Source organism: Thalassophryne amazonica, chromosome 12 (assembly GCF_902500255.1).
Source record: "Thalassophryne amazonica chromosome 12, fThaAma1.1, whole genome shotgun sequence".
NCBI classification, from domain to species: Eukaryota; Metazoa; Chordata; class Actinopteri; order Batrachoidiformes; family Batrachoididae; genus Thalassophryne; species Thalassophryne amazonica.
In genome coordinates, this window is record NC_047114.1 from 89,395,362 (window position 1) to 89,422,920 (window position 27,559).

General features: G+C 40.0%; 1 protein-coding gene across 1 annotated transcript in view; it reads left to right on the forward strand.

The window, feature by feature from the left end:
• kmt2cb (lysine (K)-specific methyltransferase 2Cb) overlaps positions 1-27,559 on the forward strand; it is a 252,332-nt gene that overhangs the window by 202,113 nt on the left and 22,660 nt on the right. Inside the window, 14 exon segments of the mRNA XM_034182661.1 lie at positions 4,308-4,448; positions 4,528-4,560; positions 4,773-4,916; positions 5,015-5,156; positions 5,289-5,518; positions 5,680-5,753; positions 6,692-6,889; positions 7,090-9,027; positions 14,111-14,424; positions 15,175-16,787; positions 16,878-16,989; positions 18,395-18,461; positions 18,571-18,631; positions 18,779-19,011. Of these exon segments, the coding sequence (XP_034038552.1) occupies positions 4,308-4,448; positions 4,528-4,560; positions 4,773-4,916; positions 5,015-5,156; positions 5,289-5,518; positions 5,680-5,753; positions 6,692-6,889; positions 7,090-9,027; positions 14,111-14,424; positions 15,175-16,787; positions 16,878-16,989; positions 18,395-18,461; positions 18,571-18,631; positions 18,779-19,011 (5,300 nt within the window).

Sequence of the window (27,559 nt, forward strand, 5' to 3'; positions counted from 1 at the left end):
ATGGACTCACTCAATGGAGGAAAAAATTATGGAATCACCCTGTAAATTTTCATCCCCAAAACTAACACCTGCATCAAATCGGATCTGCTCGTTAGTCTGCATCTAAAAAGGAGTGATCACACCTTGGAGAGCTGTTGCACCAAGTGGACTGACATGAATCATGGCTCCAACACGAGAGATGTCAACTGAAACAAAGGAGAGGATTATCAAACTCTTAAAAGAGGGTAAATCATCACGCAATGTTGCAAAAGATGTTGGTTGTTCTCAGTCAGCTGTGTCTAAACTCTGGACTAAATACAAACATGGGAAGGTTGTTAAAGGCAAACATACTGGTAGACCAAGGAAGACATCAAAGCGTCAAGACAGAAAACTTAAAGCAATATGTCTCAAAAATCGAAAATGCACAACAAAACAAATGAGGAACGAATGGGAGGAAACTGGAGTCGTCTGTGACCGAACTGTAAGAAACCGCCTAAAGGAAATGGGATTTACATACAGAAAAGCTAAACGAAAACCATCATTAACACCTAAACCAGGGGTAGGCAACCTGTTCCAGAAAGAGCCATGAGGGTGCAGGTTTTCTTTGCAGCCACTGACTCCACCAGGTGATTTCACTGATTAACTGATTCCATCTGCTCAAAGTGATATTAATCAGTAAAATCACCTGGTGGAGTCAGTGGCTGCAAAGAAAACCTGCACCCTCATGGCTCTTTCTGGAACAGGTTGCCTACCCCTGACCTAAACAGAAAAAACAAGGTTACAATGGACTAAGGAAAAGCAATCGTGGACAGTGGATGACTGGATGAAAGTCATATTCAGTGATGAATCTCGAATCTGCATTGGGCAAGGTGATGATGCTGGAACTTTTGTTTGGTGCCGTTCCAATGAGATTTATAAAGATGACTGCCTGAAGAGAACATGTAAATTTCCACAGTCATTGATGATATGGGGCTGCATGTCAGGTAAAGGCACTGGGGAGATGGCTGTCATTACATCATCAATAAATGCACAGGTTTACGTTGATATTTTTGACACTTTTCTTATCCCATCAATTGAAAGGATGTTTGCTGATGATGAAATCATTTTTCAAGATGATAATGCATCTTGCCATAGAGCAAAAAGTGTGAAAACATTCCTTGCAAAAAGACACATAGGGTCAATGTCATGGCCTGCAAATAGTCCGGATCTTAATCCAATTGAAAATCTTTGGTGGAAGTTGAAGAAAATGGTCCATGACAAGGCTCCACCCTGCAAAGCTGATCTGGCAACAGCAATCAGAGAAAGCTGGGGCCAGATTGATGAAGAGTACTGTTTGTCACTCATTAAGTCCATGCCTCAGAGACTGCAAGCTGTTATAAAAGCCAGAGGTGGTGCAACAAAATACTAGTGATGTGTTGGAGCGTTCTTTTGTTTTTCATGATTCCGTCATTTTTTCCTCAGAATTGAGTGATTCCATATTTTTTTCCCTCTGCTTGGTCTAAAAAAGTAACCGTTACTGACTGCCACAATTTTTTTTCCTGATTTCTTATAGTGTTTCTTAAAGCCAGAAAGTTGCCATTTGAAATGACTTTAGTTTTGTGTCATGTCTGTGATCTGCTTTTTTTCTACAAAATTAAACAACTGAATGAACATCCTCCGAGGCCGGTGATTCCATAATTTTTGCCAGGGGTTGTAGATTGAAGGGATGATAATAAAAAAAACTCTGCAGCTTAAATAAATGGTGTTTCCTGTATTCCAGTAGAGGTATTGCTTACTGTTGGATGCAATGCATTGTTGGTAGCAAAGTGTTTTGCATAGGGAAAGGGCGGGGGGGGGGGCAATAACAACCTTGAGATCAGATCGGTACTCATTGGGAGCAGTGATGAATTTGTCAAGACCACCAGATTATTCATTTAGGTAGAGGTGGTGCACAAGCAGTGCAGAAGGTCCTCGGTTCAAAACCCACCCCTGCTCATTCTCCATGTAATATGGAGTTTTGTCATGAAGGGTATCCAGAGTAAAACTTGTGCCAAATCAACATGCAGATCCACCTCAGATCTGCTGTGGCAACCCCGAAACAAGGAAGCAGCCAAAGGGACTTACTTACTAGATTATTTGTCTGTGTATTTTGGTCTGTATCTTGGTCTCTTCATTAGTTTTATGTTTGCTACTGGATGTCCAGTAAGGCAGTCCATGATTGAGGAGTTATACAGAAGTTTACATACACTCTTCAGGCACACGGTTGTCATAGCAAGATTGCAGAGGTGGAAAATGACAGCTTTAGTAAGTAAAAGTCCTACCATGTATTATTTCTACCTGTGCATCTGAAACAGGTGATTTCAGATTTTATCTCTTCTGCGTGCCTGAAGAGTCAAATTAATTAGAATTAGATGGATTAGTGGGTGGATGAAAACAAATATGTGGTAGGACTTCTACTCACTGAATTCAATTTTCCTTCTGTGCAATCATAAGCCCACGATGATTTCTTTGAAACATTCTGTTTTTGGGGAGAAATGATTGTGCAACAAACAACTCTAAAAGGAAAGTATTTAATAACAATAAATGTAATCTCTTTGTCTATTAACATCCCCCTATTTTTTAACATCACCCAGGAAACATGAAGGGCTCTTTGTGTGTGCTGTTTAGTTGTAATTGCATATATATATATATATATAATATATATAATGTATACACAATATATAATGTATACAGTTGTATGCAATAGTTTGGGCACCCCTGATCATTTTCATGATTTTCCTTTATAAATCATTGGTTGTCTGGATCAGAAATTTCAGTTAAGTATGTCATAAAGCAGCAGAACACATTGATATTTGAGAAATGAAATGAAGTTTCCAGTATTTACAGAAAGTGTGCAATAATTATTTAGACAAAATTAGGCAGGTGCATAAATTTGGGCACCCTTGTCATTTTATTGATTTGAATACATTTAGCACTAATTATTTATCACAAAATTGGTTTGTAAGCTCACTGACCCTTGACCTTCTTACACAGGTGAATCCAATCATGGGAAAGGGTACTTAAGGTGGCCATTTGCAAATATATCCCGTCTTTGTATCTCTTCTAATGAGTGGCAACATGGGAGCCTCTAAACAACTCTCAAATGACCTGAAAACAAAGATTGTTCAACATCATGGTTTAGGGGAAGGATACAAAAAGCTATCTCAGAGATTTCAGCTGTCATTTTCCACTGTGAGGAACATAGTGAGGAAGTGGAAGACCACAGGCACAATACTAGTTAAGGCCCGAAGTGGCAGGCCAAGAAGAATCTCAGATAAGCTGAAGCGAAGGATGGTGAGAACAGTCATAGTCAAACCACAGACCTGCTCCAAAGACCTACAACATGATCTTGCTGCAGATAGTGTCTCTGTGCATTGTTCAACTATACAGCGCACTTTGCACAGTGAGATGCTGTATGATGCTGTAATGCGGAGGAAGCCTTTTCTGCATACGTGCCACAAACAGAGTCGCTTGAGGTATGCTTAAAGCTGCTGAAGACCGATGAAACCAAAATTGAATTATTTGGACATAACAAGGGGCGGTATGCATGGCTGAAAAAGAACACAGCATTCCAAGAAAAACACATGCTACCTACAGTAAAATTTGGAGGTGGTTCCATCATGCTGTGGGGCTGTGTGGCCAGTGCAGGTACTGGGAATCTTGTTAAAGTTGAGAGTCACATGGATTCCAGTCAATATCAGCAGATTGTTGAGAATCTGTTGATGAATCATGAATCAGTGACGAAGTTGAAGTTGCACCGGGGCTAAACACTGCTCAAAATCTACTAAGGCATTCATGCAGAGGAACAAGTACAATGTTCTGGAATGGCCATCTCAGTCCCCAGACCTGAATTGAAAATCTGTGGTGTGATTTTAAGCGGGCTGTTCATGCTCGAAAACCAACAAACCTGAGATGTTTTGTAAAGAAGAATGGTCCAAAATACATTCAGCCAGCATCCCGACTCTCATTGGAAGCTATAGGAAGCGTTTAGAGGCTGTTTTTTTTTTCTGCAAAAGGAGGATCTACTAAATATTGATGTATTTTTTTTCTGTTGGGGTGCTCAAATTTATGTACCTGCCTAATTTTGTTAAAGAATTATTGTACACTTTGTGAAAATCCTATAAACTTGATTTCACTTCTCAAATATCAGTGTTTGTCTGCTATGTGATATATTTAACTGATATTGCTTATCCAAACAACCAATGATTTATAAAGGAAAATTATGGAAATATATATATATATATATAATGTGTGTGTGTTTATATACATTCATGTTTATGTTTTGTTTGTAATTTTGTATGTTTGTACAGCTGGTCTGGTCACTGGGCCCCTAGCAGGCAGTTCACCAGTGGTGCCCCAATCTCAGGCTGGCCGAAGGACACCACGCACCCTTCCCGAAGAACCTCTTGATGGAATTCTCAGCCCTGAGTTAGACAAGATGGTGACTGATGGTCAGTGTGAGACGCCAGTATCTCCATCACCTTTACATGTACATACAGCTAAATTAATGATCTGTGACTCTTGTTTCAGAATCCATTCTCAGCAAACTTTACAAAATTCCAGGTATGCAATTTCGTGCATTCTTTAAACATTGAAGTCTGATTCGTTGTTTTATACTGAAAAAGCACTTGTGTGTGAGATATACACTGCTGATGGCCACATATCAGCAGCACATGGGAAGAATTAATTGTGAAATTGCACTGCTTTACTGTTCACCCTTTAAGAGTCATTAAAGGTATCATACACACATTACCGAGTGTTGCACACTGTTACAGAGCTAGAAGGCAAGGATGTGGAGGATCTCTTCACAGCAGTACTTAGCCCCACCACAAGCCAGCCACCACCACAGGTGCCTCACTCTCAGGGTCTTGGACCCCTCCCTGCTACACCTGGTGCTGTTATGCCTCATCCCAATGCAGGTACATCAGTGTTGCCTTGTGTTGGTCAAGTGCACAATTAGAATTTTGTGGCTTGTTTTGGGAATCTATATTAATTACATATGAAATTATGTGTGCAGGGAATCCCATGTTTCCAAGGATGCCAATGATGAATGGCATGATGGGACCAAACCAACGTTTCTCTTCAAATCCAGGAGCAGGCCCCTGCATGCCAGAAAACTTCTCCCCCCTCAACCGTATGCCTTTCACTGATAATCCAAGGTAATGTACTTATACGTTCTTGCAAAGTTTGAAATATGGTCATGTGTTTTGTTTGAGAATAAGCCAGACCATCCTTATTAATTTTCTGTTTTGTTTTTTTGTTTTTGTTTTTTTGTTTTTTTGCTGAGATAGGAAGTTCAGTCAGATGCCTAGAGAGGCTGTTGTCCAGTGGCCGCCCACTGCTCACAGTGCTGGCCCGACACCTCCTGGATCTCTGCCTGAGGGAGAGACTGAAGCCATGTCAAATGCCCAGAGGAGTACACTGAAGTGGGAAAAGGAGGAGACTCTTGGAGAGCAAGCCACTGTAGCACCCGTCCTCTATACCAACGTCAATTTCCCCAACCTGAAAGAAGAGTACCCAGGTTGGCTTCATTAGATGTTTATCATTTCTTTTCATGTTAGTCACATATTGATATTGGCCATGAATTGCTAGTATTTGTTTTTAATATTTTATCTTGATTTCTGTGTTTGACTGCTTCCTGTTAGCAACACTAAGTCTAAAAATCATTTATTTTTTCAACAGACTGGTCAACGCGAGTGAAGCAAATTGCAAAACTCTGGAGGAAAGCAAGTTCACAGGACAGGGCCCCCTATGTGGTAAGATCTTTTGTACTTTTGACTGACTTAAAAACTTTTGACTCTTGCTGAATATCAAATTGTCACTATTTGTGCTGGCATATTAGTATGCAGAAGGCTGATTCCTGTATTGCATCTGGCCCCTTGCCTCTTGCCAGTGTAATTTGAAATCCGGCCATTCACAGATGAACTAATTAACATAGGAAGCCCTGCTTAGTGTTAGAACTTACTGTGGTCTCTGTAATTGGGTTCACTGGAAATAATTTTATCTGGCAGAGGCCAGTTTCAAAGACTCATTCCAGATTTGGAACCACAAAAAATGTAAACTGCATTAGTGGTTCTTATGCATAATTTTCCTTTCATCGTGTTTCTGTATCTCACTTCTGCATTTCATTCATGGTCATACAGCTTTCCAAATCGGTGTCTAATTGTTGTACATTGATTTTATAGCAGATACCCTGGTGTGTTGGGATCCAGAATACCCATAAATTAAAACTAAATCAAAAATCAACATAGTAGACCTAACTGTCAAATAAGAAGTTCAACAGTTATAATTAGCTTTGAATGTAAACATCGTAGGTCCAGGAGGTTTTAATAGAGCCACCCTGTCTGTTTGAAAACTAACCCATCCTCTTACATTAGAGGATACTAAGTAAGATTGTACATAACCCTTGTGAAGCTTTTTGTCTCCACTTAGTGTTATTTTGCGCTATATAAATAAACTGAATTAATTACATTGAGACACTGTAGTTTCACTCACCAATGAAAATAAGTTTCTTGAACCAGTTAACTGTTCATATTAAATAAGTTTTCCAGGATGATTCATTCATTGGAAATACATGTAGAGATTTAACCTGTAAGACTCAGAAATCAGTATATGTTATGTAACAGTTTTGTCAAATTTCTGGTGTTTGGTATGTTTGTTTCATACGTTTTTGTTTGTCAATTTTGCTTCTCAGCAAAAGGCAAGAGATAACCGAGCCGCCCTACGCATCAACAAAGTCCAGATGTCCAATGAGACAGTGAAGAGGCACCACCCACAGCAACAGCCCCCTGAGGTGTTTGATCCCAACATACCACTAGACACAGAACTGCTGTTTAAAGACCCTTTGAAACCAAAAGAGTCAGAGCATGAACAAGAGTGGAAGTTTAGACAGGTAAGAGTGTATGCACTGAAGTCAGGAAATGCAGCGGTAGGTCCACTTGCTTTAAGACAACTAGGAGATGGAATAAAAAAGCTCCCTCCAGTACACGACTGAACTCCACATTTAGTCTATCCAGGGCATGTAATGTTGGTGTCATATTTGATGCATTCTTTTTAACTGCTAATCCTACTTTTTCGTGTTCCCCATAACAGCAAATGAGGCAGAAAAACAAGCAGCAAGCCAAAATTGAAGCCACTCAGAAATTGGAGCAAGTCAAGAATGAGCAACTCCAGCAGCAGCAACAGCAGCAGCAGCAAACCAACAGCCAGTCTGACTGCGATAGCAACAATAGTGGGAATCAGAGCCCAGCGTCCCAGCCCAGCAATGGCAGTATGTCCCCCATGCAGCAGCCTAATGCTAAAGAAAGCTTTCCCAGAGCACAGCTGCCAGGAACACCTACTTCAGGACCTCCAGAGGATGTGTTTTTGCGACCCCCTCCTCCCCCTCCATCAGGCCCATCCTCCCAGCCTCAGTCTCCACAAGTGTTTTCACCAGGCTCATCTGGTTCCAGACCCTCTTCCCCATGGGATCCATATGTCAAAATGGTGGGCACACCACGACCACCTAGTCTTGGTCCAAATACATGTCGGAGGATGCCAGTGGAATCTGGCAAATCTCCCACCTCACTGATGGAACAACAGGACAGAGGTAGGCCCTCTCCTGCAATTGAATCCTTTGGTTCTCCAACATCTATGAGCAGTGACCCTTATGCCAAACCTCCAGACACACCAAGGCCAGTTAATGAATTGGACCCGTTCCTGAAGCCCATGGGTCCTCCTCGGTCCAGTCAAGCTGTGCAAGGAAGACCACCAATGGGTTCTCCAGGCAGGGACCAATATTCACGTCCCATGATAAGAAATGAGGCCTATCAGCGGATGGCCCAAAATAGGATGATTTTGTCTGACCCTTACTCACGTCCATTACTCACACCTATCCCTGGAAGTAATGAGTCAGGCTCAGTTTCTTTGTTTAAAACACCTATGCCCCCGCCTCAGGTTCAGGATCCTTTCAGTCGACCAGGGCAACATCCGACTGACAGGTTTAACCAGAATCAACAAAGTGATCCCTATTCTCAGCCTCCACACACACCAAGACCTTCTGGGAATGAAAATTTCAGCAGTCCTCCTCGAATGGGCCAGCACCACCCACAGGGTCACTCATTTGCTCAGCCTGCGCCAATAACACAAATGTCTAGAAATCCTTATGCTCATGCACCCTCCACTCCTAGGCCTGACCATTTTACTTATGACCCCTTTGCACAACCGTCTGGTGTCACTAAATCAACTACTGATCAATACTGTCCATCCCCAGGTACCACTCGATCAGTCAGTGAACCCAATGCCCAGCCTCGCCCTTTCTTTGAACCCTATGCTCGGCCTCCTGGTACCCCACGTCCTCATGACAATTATGGTCAGCCACCAAATACTCCTAACCCACCAACGGACCCATTTTCACAGGCTTCTGGTACACTACGCCCCAGTGGGATTAACCAGTTCCCTCACCAGTCGCATTCCACTCAGAGAATGTCCCCTTCTCATTCAGTAGACCCTTATGCCCAGGCACCAGGTACTCCAAGGCCCTCTGCAGGAGAGAGGTTTGCCAAGTCCCCAGGCAGCCAAAGGTGCCCTATGGAGCCATATACTAATCTATCTGCAACATCAAGGCCGGGAAGTAACGATATGTTTTCACAGCCAGGGGTCCCCAGACCAGTGCTTAATGATCCCTATTCCCAGCCTCCAGGGACCCCAAGGCCCGGCCAGGACCCTTTCTCACCAACTCAAAATAGGCTTCAAGAGCCTTTCTCTCACCAAGGTTCACAAACACCAAAGCACCCCAATGCAGCTGAAGATGGATTTGCTCTGTCACCATCTAGAAGGCCGAATCAAACACCGAGTCACGACCCATTTGAACAATCCCCCATTCCTTCTCGTACACAACCAAATGAGAAACTAGACATGAAAGACAAATCAAATGTCTGCAACAATGGAACTGCTCCTCAAGAGCCAGACCAACTCTCGAATAACCCACCGGCTGCTTCTTCTGAGGCTCAAGGTGTTGCTCTTGCTGAAAGTGAGGAAAGACTTAAACAGGTACATTCACAGGTCAACTGTAATTTTTATTTAATTAGCCAGCTCGTGCTCTTAGTGTTGCACTTGTTTCCTTAGCTTGTAGTCTCATTTGGAATCGAAATCGGGCCTGAGCAGGGCTTTTTACATTTTTTTTTTTATTTGTTGACTGATCAGTAGATAAATGAAACCCAATTCACTAAAACTGTGGTTTTCAAACTGTGAGGCGTCGGTTGCCAGAGTTATTCGGGGGTGGGGGGCGCAAAAACAATAACTGTAAACACTATTAACCAACAAAAGAAGGGGAAAAAAGGAAAAAGAAAACATTGTTAGGTAACATGCCAGGAGCAAAATTGATACATTTTTAGTGCGTAAATCTACCAGAGAGAAGACTGAGTTTGGGGCAACCAAAAAAAGAAGAAAGTAGAGGACGATCTTCATTTGCTCCTCTCCACAGTGCATCTCTGCATCATCCGCCTGTGCGCGTCAAAGTCCCAGACTCGTTGCTCGCACTAAACAAGAGGTGAGACTAGATGAGAGACTAAATACAGGGCTGTGAAAACTCCGCGGATCCATGGGGAGGGGGGTGGGGGTGTTAGTGTTGTACTCTTTAATTGTGATCGTTACTGAGTTTTTAAAATGCTTATCACAAAGCGCTCTTTTTTTACAACATCATGCAAGTTTTATAAGTCCACGGACACTGATGTGTGTTACAGATACAAATCAGTTTCCTCGGATCCTCGGAGTTTCGAGGAGAATAAATGCCACTCAAAGCCTGGCTGTTACGACAGTTGTTGTAAAGTGTGGCTGGTTGGTTGCTGCGGTGACACTGTGTGGCTCCTGTGCGAAGCTTAGCTAAACGTAGCATGTGGATATCGCAAACTTTTAGAACTTTTTTCAAAAGAAGAATTTTGCACCATGTCTGTGTCACGGAGCGACATCAGACAGAGCGAAGATGGCGAGAAAGACGGTTTGAAAAAGTCTGATAAGGACAAGAATCCATGGAATTGTTGCTGGCTTCATGAACACACCTGAAAGATAAACGGGAAAAACAAACTGGTAAGAATTTTTGTCCTCTCTGGAAAATAAACATTGTGCTGTTCAAACAGAATTTCAGAAAAGATTATGTGCCTTTTTTTTTCTTTCTATAATCTAGACTTTCTTTCATTTGAAAAAAGACATTGTGGCTTTGAATGAATTTAGGCTACATGAATTTACACAACAATTTAAATTAGTTTTTATTAATGTAGACTTTTTTCATGGCAAAAAAGACATTGTGGCTTTGAGTGGATTTACAGGAATTTACACAAGAATGTGTGGCTTTTTACTATAAGGTATGTTATTGATATTTTACCCTGATTTTTAAAATATTCTACAAGCTTTAGCTATGGTTTAACAGTCTTTTCAGTCTTCATGAATTTCATGTAGTTTAATTGTTCTGAGTTAATGCATAATTTGGTTTACAATTAAAAGGAAAATCATACCAGGTCCTACTTCCACATCATATTCTGTTATTTCAATATGATCATTGACGGTTCAAATGAAAGGTTGAATCTAGGATCATTTAAATATGCACTAATTTTGAGATTTGTTCTTCCAGGAGATGTTGAAAATCTATCAGTAGATGAAAATTTAATTTGGTTTCTGGGGCCCCACAAGGCCCGAGACCCCGGGCTCCTCGGGGAGGGGGGATTTTCCCCTGCGAATTTTCCTTGGATTTCACAATTTTCATTTCACAGCCACATAAATATGTCTAAAAGTTGAATTAATATTATTTATGTTAAAATGTTAGTTATGCCAAGGACATTTAAAAACACAGCAATGTTTAAATGTAAAAAAAAACTGTTGAAAACATGACAAAAGGTAAAAATAGAAGAATAGAAAGTTTTTTAAAAACACCTTTAAAATGTTTACAAAGGCTGTAAAATGTGTATATGCATATACAGTTCCTTAAATACATAAAGATATTTAAAATGTGTTTAACGTGTAAAAGAATAAAAAGAAACACATGAAGATGTTGAAATTGTGTGTATGTGTGTCGGGGGAGGGGGGAGGTGCAGCTATTCATTTGTTCTCTTGGGGGGGCTCGCTCTCCCACACTTTAAAAACCCCTGCACTAAAATAATGTGCATTCCTTCTCACTTCATTTCAAATGCACTATGCCAGCGAGGTTAATAGGCAGTCAGTGTTATAACTGCTTTACCAGAGCCATAGTGCATGTTTTAAAAGCACATTAACACTCTCCTTTAAATATGTAAAAATATATTTTATTTACATCAGTCATCAACAGTGCACGTCAGTCTTGCTCTACGTATTGCATTAGAATGGTTCCGTCAGTCAGTACTGCTCTATGCTGCTACCAGTTTTTACATTTCACTCTGCTTCGCTTCAAATATGCAGCAAGTCTGTTTTTAACAGATGGCACGTGTGATACAACCTTACCTACCAACCACGTCCATATACAGTGTGGTAAAAAGTATTTACTCAGCCTCTAATTGTGCAAGTTCTCCTACTTAGAAAGATGAGAGAGGTCTGTAATTTCCAGCATAGGTACACTTCAATTATGAGAGACAAAATGAGGGGGAAAAAAATCTAGGAAATCACATTGTAGGATTTTTTAAAGAATTTATTTTAAATTATGGTGGAAAATAAGTATTTGGTCAATACCAGAAGTTCAACTCAGTACTTTGTAACATAATCTTTGTTGGCAATGACAGAGATCAAATGTTTCCTGTAAGTCTTCACCAGATTTGCACACACTGTAGCTGCTATTTTGGCCCATTCCTCCATGCAGATCTCCTCTAGAGCAGTGATGTTTTGGGTCTGTCACTGGGCAACATGGACTTTCAACTCCCTCCACAAATTTTCTATGTGATTGAGATCTGGAGACTGGCTAGGCCACTCCAGGACCTTGAAATGCTTTTTACAGAGCCATTCTTTCGTTGCCCGAGCGGTGTGTTTGGGATCATTGTCATGCTGGAAGACCCAGCCACATTGCATCTTCAATGTTCTCACTGATGGAAGGAGGTTTTGGCTTAAAATCTCATGATGCATGGACCTGTTCATTCTTCACTTAACACAGATCAGTCGTCCTGTCCCCTTTACAGAAAAACAGTCTCAAAGCATGATGTTTCCACCCCCATGCTTCACAGTAGATATGGTGTTCTTGGAATACAACTCAGCATTCCTCTTCCTCCAAACATGACTAGTTGAGTTTCTACTAAAAAGTTCTATTTTGGTTTCATGTGACCACATAATATTCTCCCAGTCCTCTTCTGGATCATCTATATGCTCTCTGGCAAACTTCAGACGGGCCTGGACACGTACTGTCTTTAAGCAGGGGGACACGCCTGGCACTGCAGGATTTGAGTCCCTCTCTGCATAGTGTGTAGCCTTTGTTACTTTGGTCCCAGCTCTCTGCAGGTCATTCATCAGGTCCCTCCGTGTAGTTCTGGGATTTTTGCTCACCGTTCTCATGATCATTTTGACCCCAAGGGATGACATCTTGCGTGGAGCCCCAGATGGAGGGAGATTACACTATGTAACACAATTTTTGTTCCTGGCTTCTAAGTGTTATATTTCAACTGCTTATGTCTAAAGTCTATGGAAAAATGACTACATTCAGCACAAACTTTAATTTTTATTATTATTTTTTTTTTTTTACGTTCTAGAAAGTTCTAAGTTTCTTGAAATTTCTAGATAATTTTGGAAACTTCTAGAAAATTCATGACAGTTCTAGCAGTTAAAGAATATTCTAGAAGACTACTCAGTAGTAGTGAAGGCGGATCGAGAATATTCTTGAAAACAGACAAATTTCAAAATATCATTGTCCTGATCACAGAAGCAAAGTTTCTGTGGAATAACAGCTATTTTCTATTTATTTAAGGCATAACAGGTTAGGAAAACACACTGTGTACCCAGGAACAAAACAAAAATAAAAATTTGTTACATAGTGTTATCAATGGTCTTGTATGTCTTCCATTTTCTTACAATTGCTCCCACAGTTGATTTATTCACGCCAACCTGCTTAACTCTTGTAGATTGATTCTTCCCAGCCTGGTGCACATCTACAATTTTCTTCCTGGTGTCCTTTGACAGCTCTTTGGTCTTGGCCATGGTTGAGTTTGGAGTCTTACTGTTTGAGGCTGTGGACAGGTGTCTTTTATACAGATAATGAGTTCCAACAGGTGCCATTAATACAGGTAACAGGTGGAGGACAGAAGAGCTTCTTAAAGAATAAGTTACAGGTCTGTGAGAGCCAGAAATCTTGCTTGTTTGTGGGTGACCAAATGCTTATTTTCCACCATAATTTACAAATAAATTCTTTAAAAATCCTACAATGTGATTTCCTGGATTTTTTTTTTTCTCATTTTGTCTCTCATAGTTGAAGTGTACCTATGCTGAAAATTGCAGACCTCTCTCATCTTTCTAAGTAGGAGAACTTGCACAATCAGGGGCTGACTAAAAACGTTTTGGCCAAACAGTAAAAAACAAGTTTTCCTCCTTGTTGTAGCAGTTTTATTCCTGCTCACAGAGAGTGTACAGGTGTGTACTCAGAGGGACAAGAGACTGGAAGGGGCCCAATCTTAGAGTTAAGGGTCCACCATTATACCACCTTCCTTACCAGCTTGGTTGCTTTAAATTGGGGGATTACCATTTTGGTGTCAGGTGGCAAATGCTGCTGGTCATAGTGTTTCTGTTTACGTAGAGAATCTGCATAATTTTGAAACAAGAAAGCTGTTTTTTATTATGATTATTCTTTAATTCTTTCAATTGTGATTATTCTTTAATTTTTGTGTGTATTAAAATAGAATGAAACTGTCAGGTTTGGGAGCATACACTGGTTCAGTGCATTCCTGCATCCACAGTAAAGAACTGCCTTTGGTCCTACATAGCAAACTGTAGTATGTTTAAAATTAGGTGATTAAAAAAAAAGTGTGAACCTAACACCTAATTTTCTAAGTCTCGCGAGTATCAGCTCTGGACCGTCTGTTCACACCTCAGCTAATTACTGAGTTAATTAGCTTTAACATTAAAATGTATAAGGCCTATTGAATTATTTTTTTTCTTTTGAAAGTTTAAAAGTATTTTGTTTTGTCTTTTGTAGCGGCAACGCATTAGAGAGCTAATTCTCAAGCAACAGCAGCAGAGGAGTGCTAATCGACAAGAGAGGGGTCCGCAAGACCCTAGTGCTAGTGTAACCCCGGGAACACAAAGACCATGGCCACAGGATGCTCCCGCGGTTCAAGGTGAAATGTTCAGCAGGCCGCCCCCACCATATCCTGGACAAGGACCCATACGAGGGCCAATGAGGTTTCCTGGACCTTTTCCAGGAGATCAACGTATGCCTTTCCCAAATGAGGGACAAATGCCTCGGGGACCACATCCTGGTGATCCTAATCTAAAACATCAGGGACCAAGGTTTGCAATATATTTTGCTGTACCTTGCAAAATTATGTGATATTACTGACCTGTGAATTGATGTAAAAATAAGTTTTTTATCACATTTTTTTGTAATTAATCAAGAATATTGGGATATGCAAATCAGTGACAATGAAAGCTGGTGTTAACATAGCCTAACCAGAGATTTAGGCTGCATCTGAATATTCAAACCAGCTTAATAGATTATAGACAGAAAATCAGTCACAATTCATAGGGTGTCAGAATATTATTTTGGCATTTAGTAGTGAAATGGTACTTGGCTAATGCACTACCTTCCTAGTGTGCAAATATACTACACTTTGTTAGCCCATGATGAAGTTGGAGCTTGGTAATCAAGGAAGAGCATCTTTCTGGGAATTTTTATAAAATACATAGATAGCAGACCTACTTGAAAATGGTAGCTGTGTCCAAGATACTGTGACATTGTACGAATATACATCAGTTTAAAATATACACAAACAGTTTAACAAGTGTCATTTGTAAAATGAAAGTTTTCACTGCAAACATTGGTATGCACATATGCTTCATATGTTAACAATCAGGTCAAAGTACAGATAAGACGGCAGTGGTATAGTACATAGGAATTGTGTCCCTGGTACTTGCTTGCTTACTTCCCTTATATACTACAGTAATGGTCGAGTAGTATGTACTAAATATCTTGATACAGCTACAGTGTCCATGCACAGGTGTACACATTTTCTTATGTCATGTGCTTTCATCATATTTCAGGTTTGCTTTTCCACCTGGTGGGCTCGGACCTCATGGAGGCCAGGAATTCTTCACCCGTGGGCCTCACCCAATGCAGGATGTCCCTCCTCAAATGAGACGATCCATGTCTGCTGAAATGGTAAAGCCTATGGGTGGTAATCCAATGGGACTTCCCCCACACTTTACACCACGTGGTATGCCAGTGCAGCAGCACAACATAATGGGGCAGCCATTCATTGAGCTGCGACACAGAGCACCAGAGAACCGGCTCCGTATGGCTTTTCCCCCTAATACCATGCAAGGGAACAACATGGATCCTAACTATCAAGGTTTGAGGCCGCCTGGCTTTCCAGGTCCACCAGATCCCAGGTTCTCTTCTGGCCAGGGTCCTAGGATGGTAGATGCCATGACCACCCAGACTGGTCAGTTACAGCTGTCTGCCAGCATGGGCAATCTTCATCAGCAAGCTCAAATGCCAGAAACTGCCACAAATAAGCAGTCTCCTTTGATGAGATCCATAAGCCAGCCTGCTTCAAATGAAGCTCACAGTATGGTGGCATCATTGATCCTTACCACTCCTGCTTCTGGGCAACCTGAGACCATCCCTGTGGCCAGCAGTGATGCTGTGGAGGAGAAACTGGATGCAGAAGAATCAGCTGTCAAAGATCTTGAGGATGTGGAAGTGAAAGACTTAGTGGATGCAGACTTGGAAAACCTGAATTTGGATCCAGAAGATGGCAAAGACTTGGATCTAGAGACAAACGACTTGCACCTTGACGATTTCTTAACGTCTGGGAAGTTTGACATAATTGCTTACACAGACCCTGACCTTGATGACATCAAGAAAGATATGTTCAATGAGGAGCTGGAGCTTAATGATTCCATGGATGATAATGCTGACAACACAGACATCCATAGGGTTCTTTCTGAGAAAAAAAACCTGAATACCGATGTAACAGGGGCTTCATCCAGTCCATTACCTGTAGTAGAAAAGTCAAAGGCCACAGATGAAGAGTCTGCTGCTGAAGTGAAGCTGGAAGGGCCTGGGAGTCACGACTCTGCTTTGTTGGCACCTGGACAAGAAATTAAATCAGAGGTCAAAGAGTGTCAGAAACCCCCTGAGGCAGTAGATCAGGAGGCTAATGACAACGCCTTAACCACAAATCAACACGGAGTGCTCCCAGACTCCACCCCAGTCCTGTCCAGTTTACTCATTAAGCATCAGCCTGAGGATCAGTCATTAAATTCAGTGGTTGAATCTGTCAAGCATGGTGGTAACCTTATGCCTGATTCAAACCCAGTGACTGACACTCAGCATACTGCCGGACTTGCAATGAGCCAAACAATACCTGACGCCACAGCTGCAGGAGAGGCTTCTATAACTGGTTTTGGGGAAGACCACCAGGTGTGTCTAACCCCTGGAATGGAGCAAAGCGGTCTGAGCCAGGCTCAACAAACAGCATTGAACCAGGCATTGGGTCAACATAGTCAGCAACCACGTCCTCTCCTGCTGGAGGAGCAGCCACTACTCTTGCAGGACCTTCTCGACCAGGAGAGGCAAGAGCAGCAGCAGCAGAGGCAGATGCAAGCCATGATACGGCAGCGCTCCAGTGACTCCTTCTTCCCCAGCATTGGTAACATTGGTAACTAATTTAAGCCACACCTTGTAGCTGTCAGTATACATACAGTACTCATAAATTGACTGTGAAACTTACCGTTTTCAGATTTTGATGCCATCACTGACCCGATTATGAAGGCTAAGATGGTTGCTCTGAAAGGTATCAACAAAGTAATGGTTCAAAACAACATGGGAATGACCCCAATGATCATGAACAGGTAAAACGGGTATTTAGGTATTGCCAAAATATTCTTATATGGGTTGCATGTGTGTGAGTGCAATAACATGAGAACTTTTAAATATTTGATCACCAAACTTCACAGGTATGTACCTCTGCTTAATGTCTGAGTTCATATATTGGGTTCATTTGTTAAGATTGTGGGTTGTCCACTCATTACAGTTCTGGTTTTTGTCCTTTTGATTTTCTCTTATTGGTCAAAAAGGTAATTCCAGTTGTCGGGCTTTATTTTTTCCATTTTAGCATATAACCCCAAATCAGAAAAGGTTGGGACTTATGGAGAATGAAAAAATAAAAAAGCAGTGATTCTTACTTTTTTAACCTGTGTATCATTCAGATATTTCATCCTTTGTGGACAAATTCATTTAGTTTAATATACATCTATTCCTGAATTTCAGGCATGCAACACATTCCAAAAAAAGTTGGGATGTGGCAATTTAGGGTTAGTAATCAGGTAAATAAAATCAAATTCTGATTTTTCAATTGGGTAAAAAAGCAGCATCCACAAAATCTTGAGTCTTGGAGGAGCCAAAATGGGTAGAGGATCTCTAGGTTGTCTACAAATGTGTGAGGTAAATGATTGAGATGTTCTTCAAAGACAGATTGGAAGGGATTTGCATATTTCTCTGTATACAGTGCAAAATATTATTAAACAATTCAAGGAATCTGGAGGAATTTCAGTGTGTAAAGGGCAGGGGCGCAAGCCTATGCTGAACACCAGTGATCTCTGATCCTTCAGATGGCACTGCATCAGCTACCAACTTCTTTGGGTTATTAGGCATCAGAGTTGGACCATGACAGAGGAAACATGGCAACACAAATCAATATCTTAGAACTTTTGTGTATATATATATATATATATATATATATATATATATATATATATGTAGACACTGTATACTAGACCACAGACAAAAAAGGACCATGCTGACTTATCAGCAACAAGTCCAAAAGCCAGTGAGGAAATGGGTACAAGTACTAAACTGGTGTGCCTGCAATCCTGACCTGAAAAATGCAACAATGAAAACCATACCTGGTATACTCCGTGTCAAAAGTATTGTGAGAAGAAATGGCAACATTACAAAATTGTAAATGCTTCAGCATCCCAAGTTTTTTTTGGGAGAATATGTTGGAGTCCTAAAAGGTATGCAAAGATGCATATTAACAAATTAAATGAAGCTGACTGTTTAAAAAAAAACACACACATGAAATACAAGTATCTTGGTTTCAGACTCTATGAAATAAAAGTGAATGTAAGTCACAGCAGGTTTTTCTTTTTTTTTTCATTTTGTTTTTATTTTATTTGTATTTTCCATTTCAGATTTGGGGTTGTAATATTAATGCCAACATAAATTGCTCATAGTCATGATGCTTCTTTGTCACAGATTTCCTGCTGGTCCTGTACCACCTTGTCCTGAAAGCACACCACTTCCTCCACAAGTTGTCGGGCAGGTAATTAAACCATTGATTTAATTTGTTGAATTTTTTTTTTTTTTACAAGTTCTTTGAATGGCAAAAGGAAAAAAAGTGAATATCAACCAATGCCTTCCTTTGTTTCCAGGATGGAAAATTGACCCAGGTTCCAAGGCCACATCCTCCAAACTTTGGACCAGGTTTTGTCAGTAAGTTCTGAAAAAGTTCATATAGGTCTTTAATTTTTTTCTGGATTTGAAGTTCTGTCAAGCCTGGAAAAGCTGAAGTGTTCCTTTTCATGCTGTCAGCATAGCTAAAAAAAAAAACTAAAAAAGTTCCACATTTTCTCCTTTCAGACAATTCTCAAAAGGTTCAGTATGAGGAGTGGCTTCAAGAGACACAGCAGTTACTTCAAATGCAGCAGAAGTTTCTGGAAGAGAAGATTGGAGCTCACAGAAAGTCTAAGAAAGCCCTGTCTGCAAAGCAGAGAACAGCTAAGAAGGCAGGCAGAGAGTTCCCCGAGGAGGACGCTGAGCAGCTCAAACATGTCACAGAGCAGCAGGGTGTAGTGCAGAAACAACTGGAGCAGGTAAATGCTGGTCCTATCAGACTCCATCAGATTCTCTTAGAGCTGAAGTGATTAGTCAGAGGGTAGAAACACATCAACCATTTTTATAATTGCTTAATTGTTTCTGTAATGTATCCAAAAAAAAAAACGTTGATTCCCACTATCAAATGTGACAATTTATGATAATATATTATATAGGGGTGCCGGAAAAAATTGATTCACATCCGAATCGCGATTATTTATTAAGATTCTGAATCGATCCAAAATGTCCAAAAATCAATTTCTAAAAAGCATTTTTTTAAACATTTTCTTGCTTACTCACTGCATGTACTGTTTGTCAGGCAACGACCGCCGTACTACAGCATCCCTGCGAGGGGAGGGTCCGGTGTGCTTCAAACATTCGTGAGCTGCAGCTTAGCATGGCGGATGAAGAGCTAATTCAGCCAGCACCGTCTTTGCTGAAGGCAAATGTTTGGACACATTTTGGATTTTATTATTTGCTGCGTAAGAAGGAGCTTGACATGACTTATGCAGTGTGCAAAATGAAAGTCAAGTACTTTGGAAACACTTCAAATCCACAAGCCCACATGCTACGCTTTCACCTGGAGCAAAAATAAGCAGACCAGCGGTCTCTGCCGACTACTGACCAGTGCACACTTCGCTAAACTGCTAGCCACCTCTGAACGAGCAAAGCAGATAAATAAATTTACATCACTTGATTAACCTTCTAAAGCTGCAGTTTCTTAAACATAAACATTTTTAAGCAATATAACTATTTCTCAGATCTCTTTGAATCGAAAATCGATTCTGAATTGAATCGTCACCCCAAGAATCAGAATCGAATTGAATCACGAGTTGTTGTACGATTCACATCCCTAATATTATAATGTTATATGATGTATTATAATAGATAATATTTATCTTTCTATCACTGCAAATTTATTTTCTTTCCTCTGTTTTATGCTTTTCTTTGACAAAATTACATGTTTGAGGCTTCACCTTGGCCTGCTAGAAGCTGCAGCTTTCTTTGCACTATTTTCGGTATTTATGTTTAATGAAATTGTAAACTCAGACTCTAAAACAAATTATTGCATGATTCAGCAATTTACAGTTTACTTTTTTCGTTTGTTTTGTTTTTTTTTTTTTTTTTTTTGATCACGCTAGAGACTGAATTTCATTTCCTGATCAGGGAGAGCCAGCATGACCCCTCATCACTGTCCGTCAGTCAGCTTTGAAGGACCCGCCCACTCAGCTCCTGAATTTATTTGCACACAGACATATTACAAAACAATATACAAGGCACAGCAAAAACTTAGCTCTAGCAAAACAGTCTGCGCATTCATTAAGCAAAAGGACAAATGTTACTTTTCTCATGGGAGCAGTTTTAATGATTACTTCAACAGTTCAGTGTATATTTCTGCTTTGACAATGAGTGATTATTTAGAAGAATAATGGTGCATGAACTCTCACACATGCATATATATATATATATATATATATATATATGGAAAATAGAGAACAGAATCAAAAACAAGATCAAAGGCAGTTCATCAAAGTAAAGACAAAGACATTAATATTTGATAATAATATTGACAATATATAGAAAACTATCATTATTCCCCCCTGTTTATCGAATTTAATGTCTACATTCTCAACATCATCACTGTAGAAACATCAATAAACTTACAAACAGTGTACTTAACCATCATTTTGCCCCGTTTGGATGGGGTGACATTCAGCATCCAATAGCAATAACGCAATATAGTAATGGGCCAGTAATAAGCCATTAACTGTGGTGGAAATCATCCGTTGAGCCACTGATCAAGCAAGAGGACAAATCACAATACTTAGTAAGCTAGTTACCCCAGTACATTCAATAGTAAAAATTTAAAGGAAGCACATTCATCATACAACACAATTCAACATTTTCCATCAGATACACATTCGTTGAACACCATTTCTTTGTATAAATATTTAAAATGATTGATATTTGGACATTGTTGGAGTTTCTCAGATAGCTTATTCCAATTTTTTGGCCACAAATGGAGACACAGAAGCATTTCCTGGTCATCCTTGCGCCCGCAGTTCTTAAAACGATACAAACCCCTTAAATTATATATTCTGTCTCGTTGCATAAAATATCCTTGAATTCTGAGAGGTACTTGTTTTTTTTTGTTTGTTTGTTTTTTTTACTTTATACATCAATCAAACAGTCTTAAATGAAATCATGTGACGATGTTTTTAAAATCTGTGATTTAATAAACAGTGGATTGGTATGATCCCGATAACCTGCATTATAAATTATTCTTAATGCTCTTTTTTGAAGGTTGAATAATGGTTGTACTGTAGTTTTGTAGTTATTGCCCCATACTTGCACCATAAGTCAAGTAAGGTGCAATCAATGTGCAATACAGAGTATGTAGTGATTTACCATCAAGAATGTGCTTTGCCCTGTTTAATATTGCTGTACTTTTTGATACTTTCTTTTGACTATGTTGAATATGTGCTTTCCAGTTGATCCTGTCATCGATGACCACACTTGACGACTTGTTCTCTTTGACAGGTTCCATATTTACCCCCTGTATGTTTAACTGTATTCGTCCATCTTTTTTATGGTTTCCAAATAACATTATTTTAATTTTTAGACCAGTTTAGTGACAGTTTGTTCATATCGAACCATCTCTTCAACTTTATCATTTCTGATCCCAGATCATCTAGTAATTGTTGCAAATTATCCCCTGAACAAAATAAGTTTGTAACATCTGCAAAGAGGACTGCTCTAAACAGATCCAAGACTTTATATAAATCATTGATATACAATATGAATAACTTTGGTGCCAACACAGAACCTTGAGGAACTCCACAAAGGATGTCCAGATATGAAGAACAGCAGTCCCCAACTTTAACGAACTGTTTCCAGTTTTGTAAATAGCTTTTAATCCAATTCAAAGCCACTTCTCTGATCCCATAAAGCTCCATCTTCTGAAATAATATGTTGTGATTGATTGTGTCAAAAGCCTTTTTTTTTTTCTCATTATGTCAACAAATAATCCTATCACTATTTTCCTTTGGTTCACATGTTTATTAATCTCTTCTATTGCATCTAAACCCATATTGACTATCATTAAGCAAGTTGTGTTGCAACTTTATCCAAATTCATCCAAATTTATCCAATCTGTTATTGTAAAGTTTTTTCCAATATCTTTGAAAATTGTGACACTAGAAAGACACAGGCCTATGGTTAGTAAAAAGATGCTTGTCACCAGATTTGAATAAAGGTATCACTTTCTTCTGGTCTGAATTGTAACTTGGTTCATATATTTTTTATACTTCCACACAGTAAATGCCACATTCCCAGCAATAATTGTCAAAATCATCATCAGGGTGCATAGTTTGCATCCTGCTCTGGCAGCAAAGCTATCCATAGCTAATACAGTGTTTTGAACAACCTGTTGATATTTCCCTCCTCCTGTCCCTGTGTTGTTGTTTTGTTTTTTTGTTTTTTTTTTTTGTTTTTGTCTTTCAAGGGTCAGAGAGAAACTACAGTTCTGGTCTTGAAGATGTCTTCTTTCTTTGGTGACAGTTCAAAAGGTGCAGTTTGTTTGGGCTTAGGGGCTGAAGGTGACAGTTCAGTCTCAGATCAGTTCAGCAAGGGACTGAGGGAATCTAGAACTTTTTTTTTAATTTCCCTTCAGCTGTAGTGCATAAATCTGTACTATCATCAGTATGTGTAAGGCATGCTGCAAGTGGAATTAAAATAATGTGTCATGTACTCTGTCCTGTGCCCTGCTCTTGACGTTTTCTTCAAACACAGGTGCACAGGAATAGAACAGGATTCTCTTGTCTCCCGTTCTCAAAGATGCAGTTTCGTCTGCTTCTGTTTCCTGGTCTGGTCACGTCAGTGCTGTATTTCAAGCTTGTAGTACGTCTGCTTCTGATCCTGGTTCAAGTTGACAGGCCTCTCCTTGGTCACAGCTGGTTACTCGTCTGCTTCAGGACCCTAGTATCTGCTTCAACCTCTGGTCTTTGTCTTTGTTCACTCCTGGTCACTCTCTGTCTCTGTTATGACGCGCTTCCAGCCGTTGCTGGGCCTATAGGCCATCAGCCGACACTGTTACACGTCGCTCCCCTTGTCTAGTTCGGGATCTTTCAGGTATCTTTGTCTTTTGCAGTGGGATAGATGCACCCAAGATGACCTCTCTGCGATTTTCACTGCAGTGGAGGTGGTTAGCAGCACTTGGAATGGACCTTCCCACCTCTGAGCTGACCAGTTCTTTCTCTTAATAGTCTTTATCAGCACCCAGTCGCCAATCTGGATCTGATTCTCAGGGCCCTGCAGAGAAATAGGAGTCTGGTATCTTGTTAGCGTGTATGACATTCTTATGGGATAACACACGTCTCATATAATCAACTAATCCCTCATCCTCACTATCAGGCCCAGCTATTTTCTGTAAATCTGGTATTCTGTAGGGCCTGCCATACACAATTTCGAATGGCGTAAGGCCAGTCTCTGAGTTGGATGTTATATGCATGTATAGTTTCACCAAATCCAAACAATAAACCCAGTTTTTTCCTGTTTCTTCCATACATTTTCTGAGCTTACTTTTAATTGTCCCATTTATTCTTTCCACTAAACCTGCACTTTGAAGATGATAAGCACAATGTGTTTTTGCATTTATTTTCAAATGTTCTGTCAAATGTTGAATGATTTTATTTACAAAATGTGTACCATTATCACTGTACATTGTTTCAGGTAGTCCATGTCTTGGAATTATGTCTCTACAAAGTATCTTTGCAACTGTATGAGCATCTGCATGTTTAACAGGGAACACCTCTACCCATTTGCTATATGCATCAATCAATACTAGGCAATATTTTTTTTTCCTTCACATTGGGTCAATTCAATAAAATCCATATGGATTATTTGGAACAGGTATTGAGGTGTTGGAAATTTTCCTCGTATTAGCCTCACATTCCCCTGCGGGTTATGCTTTGCATAAATTAGACATGCTCTGCAGTAATGTTTTGCATATGCCTGAAATACAAACGTCACAAAATGAGCATTAACCAGTCCATCCATTCCAGCCGTAGACGCGTGACATGGTCCATGCCTTAAGACAGCTGCCCACTTGAAAAGGCTGCGGGGTAGGACCGGTTTGTTTGAGGATCAGGCATACACACCATCAGTGGTTTGGTGGACATTGTGACGCATTAATTTGCAAAAATTGATTGATTGGATGAATGATAAGCATTGATTAATATCGAATATTGCGTGCAGGCCAATCTTAATATGACAATTCAATTCCCGACAATGATCCAATACTCCAGTTAGATCAGATTGGGGGAGGTGATGGTCGAGTGGTTAAGGTGTTGGGCTTGAGTCCAGAAGATCATGGGTTCAAATCCCCGCCTGACTGGAAAATCACTAAGGGCCCTTGGGCAAGGCCTTTAATCCCCTATTGCTCCCGGTGTGTAGTGAGCGCCTTGTATGGCAGCACCCTGACATCATGAATGTGAGGCATAATTGTAAAGCGCTTTGAGCGTCTGATACAGATGGAAAAGCGCTATATAAATGCAGTCCATCAATACACTGTCTACCATGTAGGCAAACGGGTAAATTTGACCCGACCACAGTACCACATTGCCATATCCTCATGTCCTAGTGAGTCAGAGCATCACAGAGACAAGGTCGAGTAATCGTGACTGGGCCTGCCTTAGGTTGTCCCAGGGTTTAAGATGGGATCTTACCCGTCATGGGCTCACAGCCTTCCATACTGGGCAGGGGTTCCAAGGGGTGGGGGAACACCCATTAAGAGGTGTCATGTCAAAACAGTTTTAATTGCACAGAACATCAAACATGCAGGATCATTGAAAGTGAATTGAAGTATCTTTTAGCAATTTATCCCAGAATAGAACTGTTGGATTAATCAATGCTTAAACACCAATAATAAATAGAAATAATGACAGAATCTGATACATAAACAATGTTTGGTTCGCAGGAAAAACTATGGGTCAGGATGGACAATAACCATGTGAAAGGTTGTCCAACAATCTCTATCCTTTAAGGCCTAACTTAATCTGCATACATCAACTAATAATTAAGAAACACTTCATTGGTCATCAGTGCTTTATGAAAGCCTGCAGCTTCTTGTTTGATTTGCAGCAGGGGTTAGTTGCATCTCATGAGAGTTCACATTATTTCAATCAAAACACAGGATGATCAAAATATTGAGTTATTATTATTTGTTGCTTCTACATTGCTGTTAATTCACCCTCACCAACATTAATGCTTTCAACAGGAGCTCTATAAACATGTTACAATAATCAACATAGTCTTACTGTTCACACACTGTACAACCTTCTGCTCTGCTCTTTGGCTGGAGTGATAAATTACACTTTGTTCCCAAAACAAACCACGCTTCAAAAAATAGAACACTGAATGTATTTGGTAAAGTCAATGCAACGTAATGCAAAACAACATTAAAGCTGGAATTGATTACATCAAATAAACATCTCTCTAAATTTAACAGTAACAAACACTTTTAAAACACTACTATCAATTACATGTAAGCAGTTACATGTAAAACCCCTGTATTTCATGTGTTAAAGCACAACAAAACATTGCTGCAGTGTTTCTTAATTTCTCAAGTTGTGGGGGTGTTGAGCGGCAAGGGGAGGAGGAGGAGGGAAGTGAGCATTTAGAGCTTCCCTCAGCAGCTGTGTGTGTACACGCTCCTCCTCCAACAACCCAGACCAGGAACGCAATCCCACAACTGCCACAACAAACAAGCAAAATAACCCAACTCTTCTCAAATAAAAACCCAAAAAACGTTCACAGGTCCAAAGAAGACCTGTGTTATATTACACGCAACATATTATACACGCATGTAGACACGTAGAACTCAACGGAACTGTTAATTACAGTGGACTGATAGGAGACTCCTTTTTTTTTTTTTTTTTCCTCCTTTTCGCCAACCTTCTGTCAGGCTGTTTGGGGCCCGGAGGTCAAGAACCGGGTATGCAATCACAGTCTCACAATCAGTTTTCTTTTTTTTTATAGTCCTCAGAGAATCCTGTCTGTTATGTCATCAAAAATAATTAGTGGATCAGTCAATCAATAATTTTTCAATCTTTTAGCAGTATTTAATACTGGGGAACTGATTCATAGAATTAATATGTATACTGGAGAACTGATTCATAGAAATGTTTTATAACCCAAAGTCTTCATTGCCTAGATGGGCCTGTTTCCAGCAAGTTCATGAATACCCGCTGGAACTCATTGATCTAAGTGGTCAGTTCCACAGTAGCTCATTCATGATTACTGAGGCATGATTGGCCAAATACTGCAATGTTCAATTGAAGCAGTCAATCTGAATTTTCTTCTTTTCCCCCAGACAGAAAAGAATCAACCCACACAAATTTCAAACCAACACCACACAAAAATATATCACACAACAAATCCAGTCATTAATCACTCTACTGAAATATGATCTTGATTAGCTTTACTTAAAATCTATTAAGTAGGTGAAACTAACCAACTTTTACACCTTATCCAGTGTACAAAAATCAGCCATATTTTAACCACTTCATCCCAGTTACATGATCATTCAATATGGGAAGTAGGAAGATGATAGTATTTATTGTCTTTGAGTTATCATCTTAACAAGCTGAAAAGTTTTATTTCATCAACAGATCTATTTCAGAATTCTCCCTCAAAATACTCTATTTTTTACCCTGGACACCAACTCACACTCATATACACACAAAATTCATTAATGTGCACTTATTTCTCAGTATCTTAACTCCACACTTTAAAATGTTGAAGTGCCAGCAACTGTGACCTTGACAGTTTTATCTAAAACAATTCACAATAATTACACACAATCTGTCTATATAGCGACAGCAGAATAAAAGTAAGGAAAAATTGATAACAAGTATAATCTTCTAGAAAAGAAAGAACTGCAACCTTATATGTACATAAAATTCATGTTGACAACGGAGAACTCCTTATCTTTGCGAGTGTGTACATTCACACGCAAAGTCTCCATTCTTCCCACACTTCCAACATGTCAATTTCCTCTATCTCACGCCGACGGGTTTTGCCTGTGGCCCTCTGCGGTGCTGACCTTTGCCCTTTCCTACAAAATACACTTCTTCCTCACACATCATTATGACTGCTCCGACAGGTTTAAAAACTGCTGTGTTTGGTGCAAAAGCATGGTCTTGTGTATTTTTCACTTCACATCTCTCTTGCCTTTTTGTAAAATCACTGGTGTTTTCTTTTATGGTATCAAATGACTTTGTTGTGGAGTTTAACTGTAATTTTCCTGAGAAGTTAACTGTCTCTCGCCACATTTTTAAGTGTTCAGGTGATGCTGGATCTTTGGTCATCATCTTTGGTCTGGTGAGTGTAGGGAGGTGGAGAAGGCGCACTTGCTGTAGCTTCAGCATTATCTGCGGCTGGGTAAAGGGCTGCGTCTGCATTCTGTGGAGGGGGCCTCTGGCTCCCTCCCAGTGTCTTATCAATTTCATTTTTATTATAAAAGACGCTCTTAAGGTTGTCTTGTCC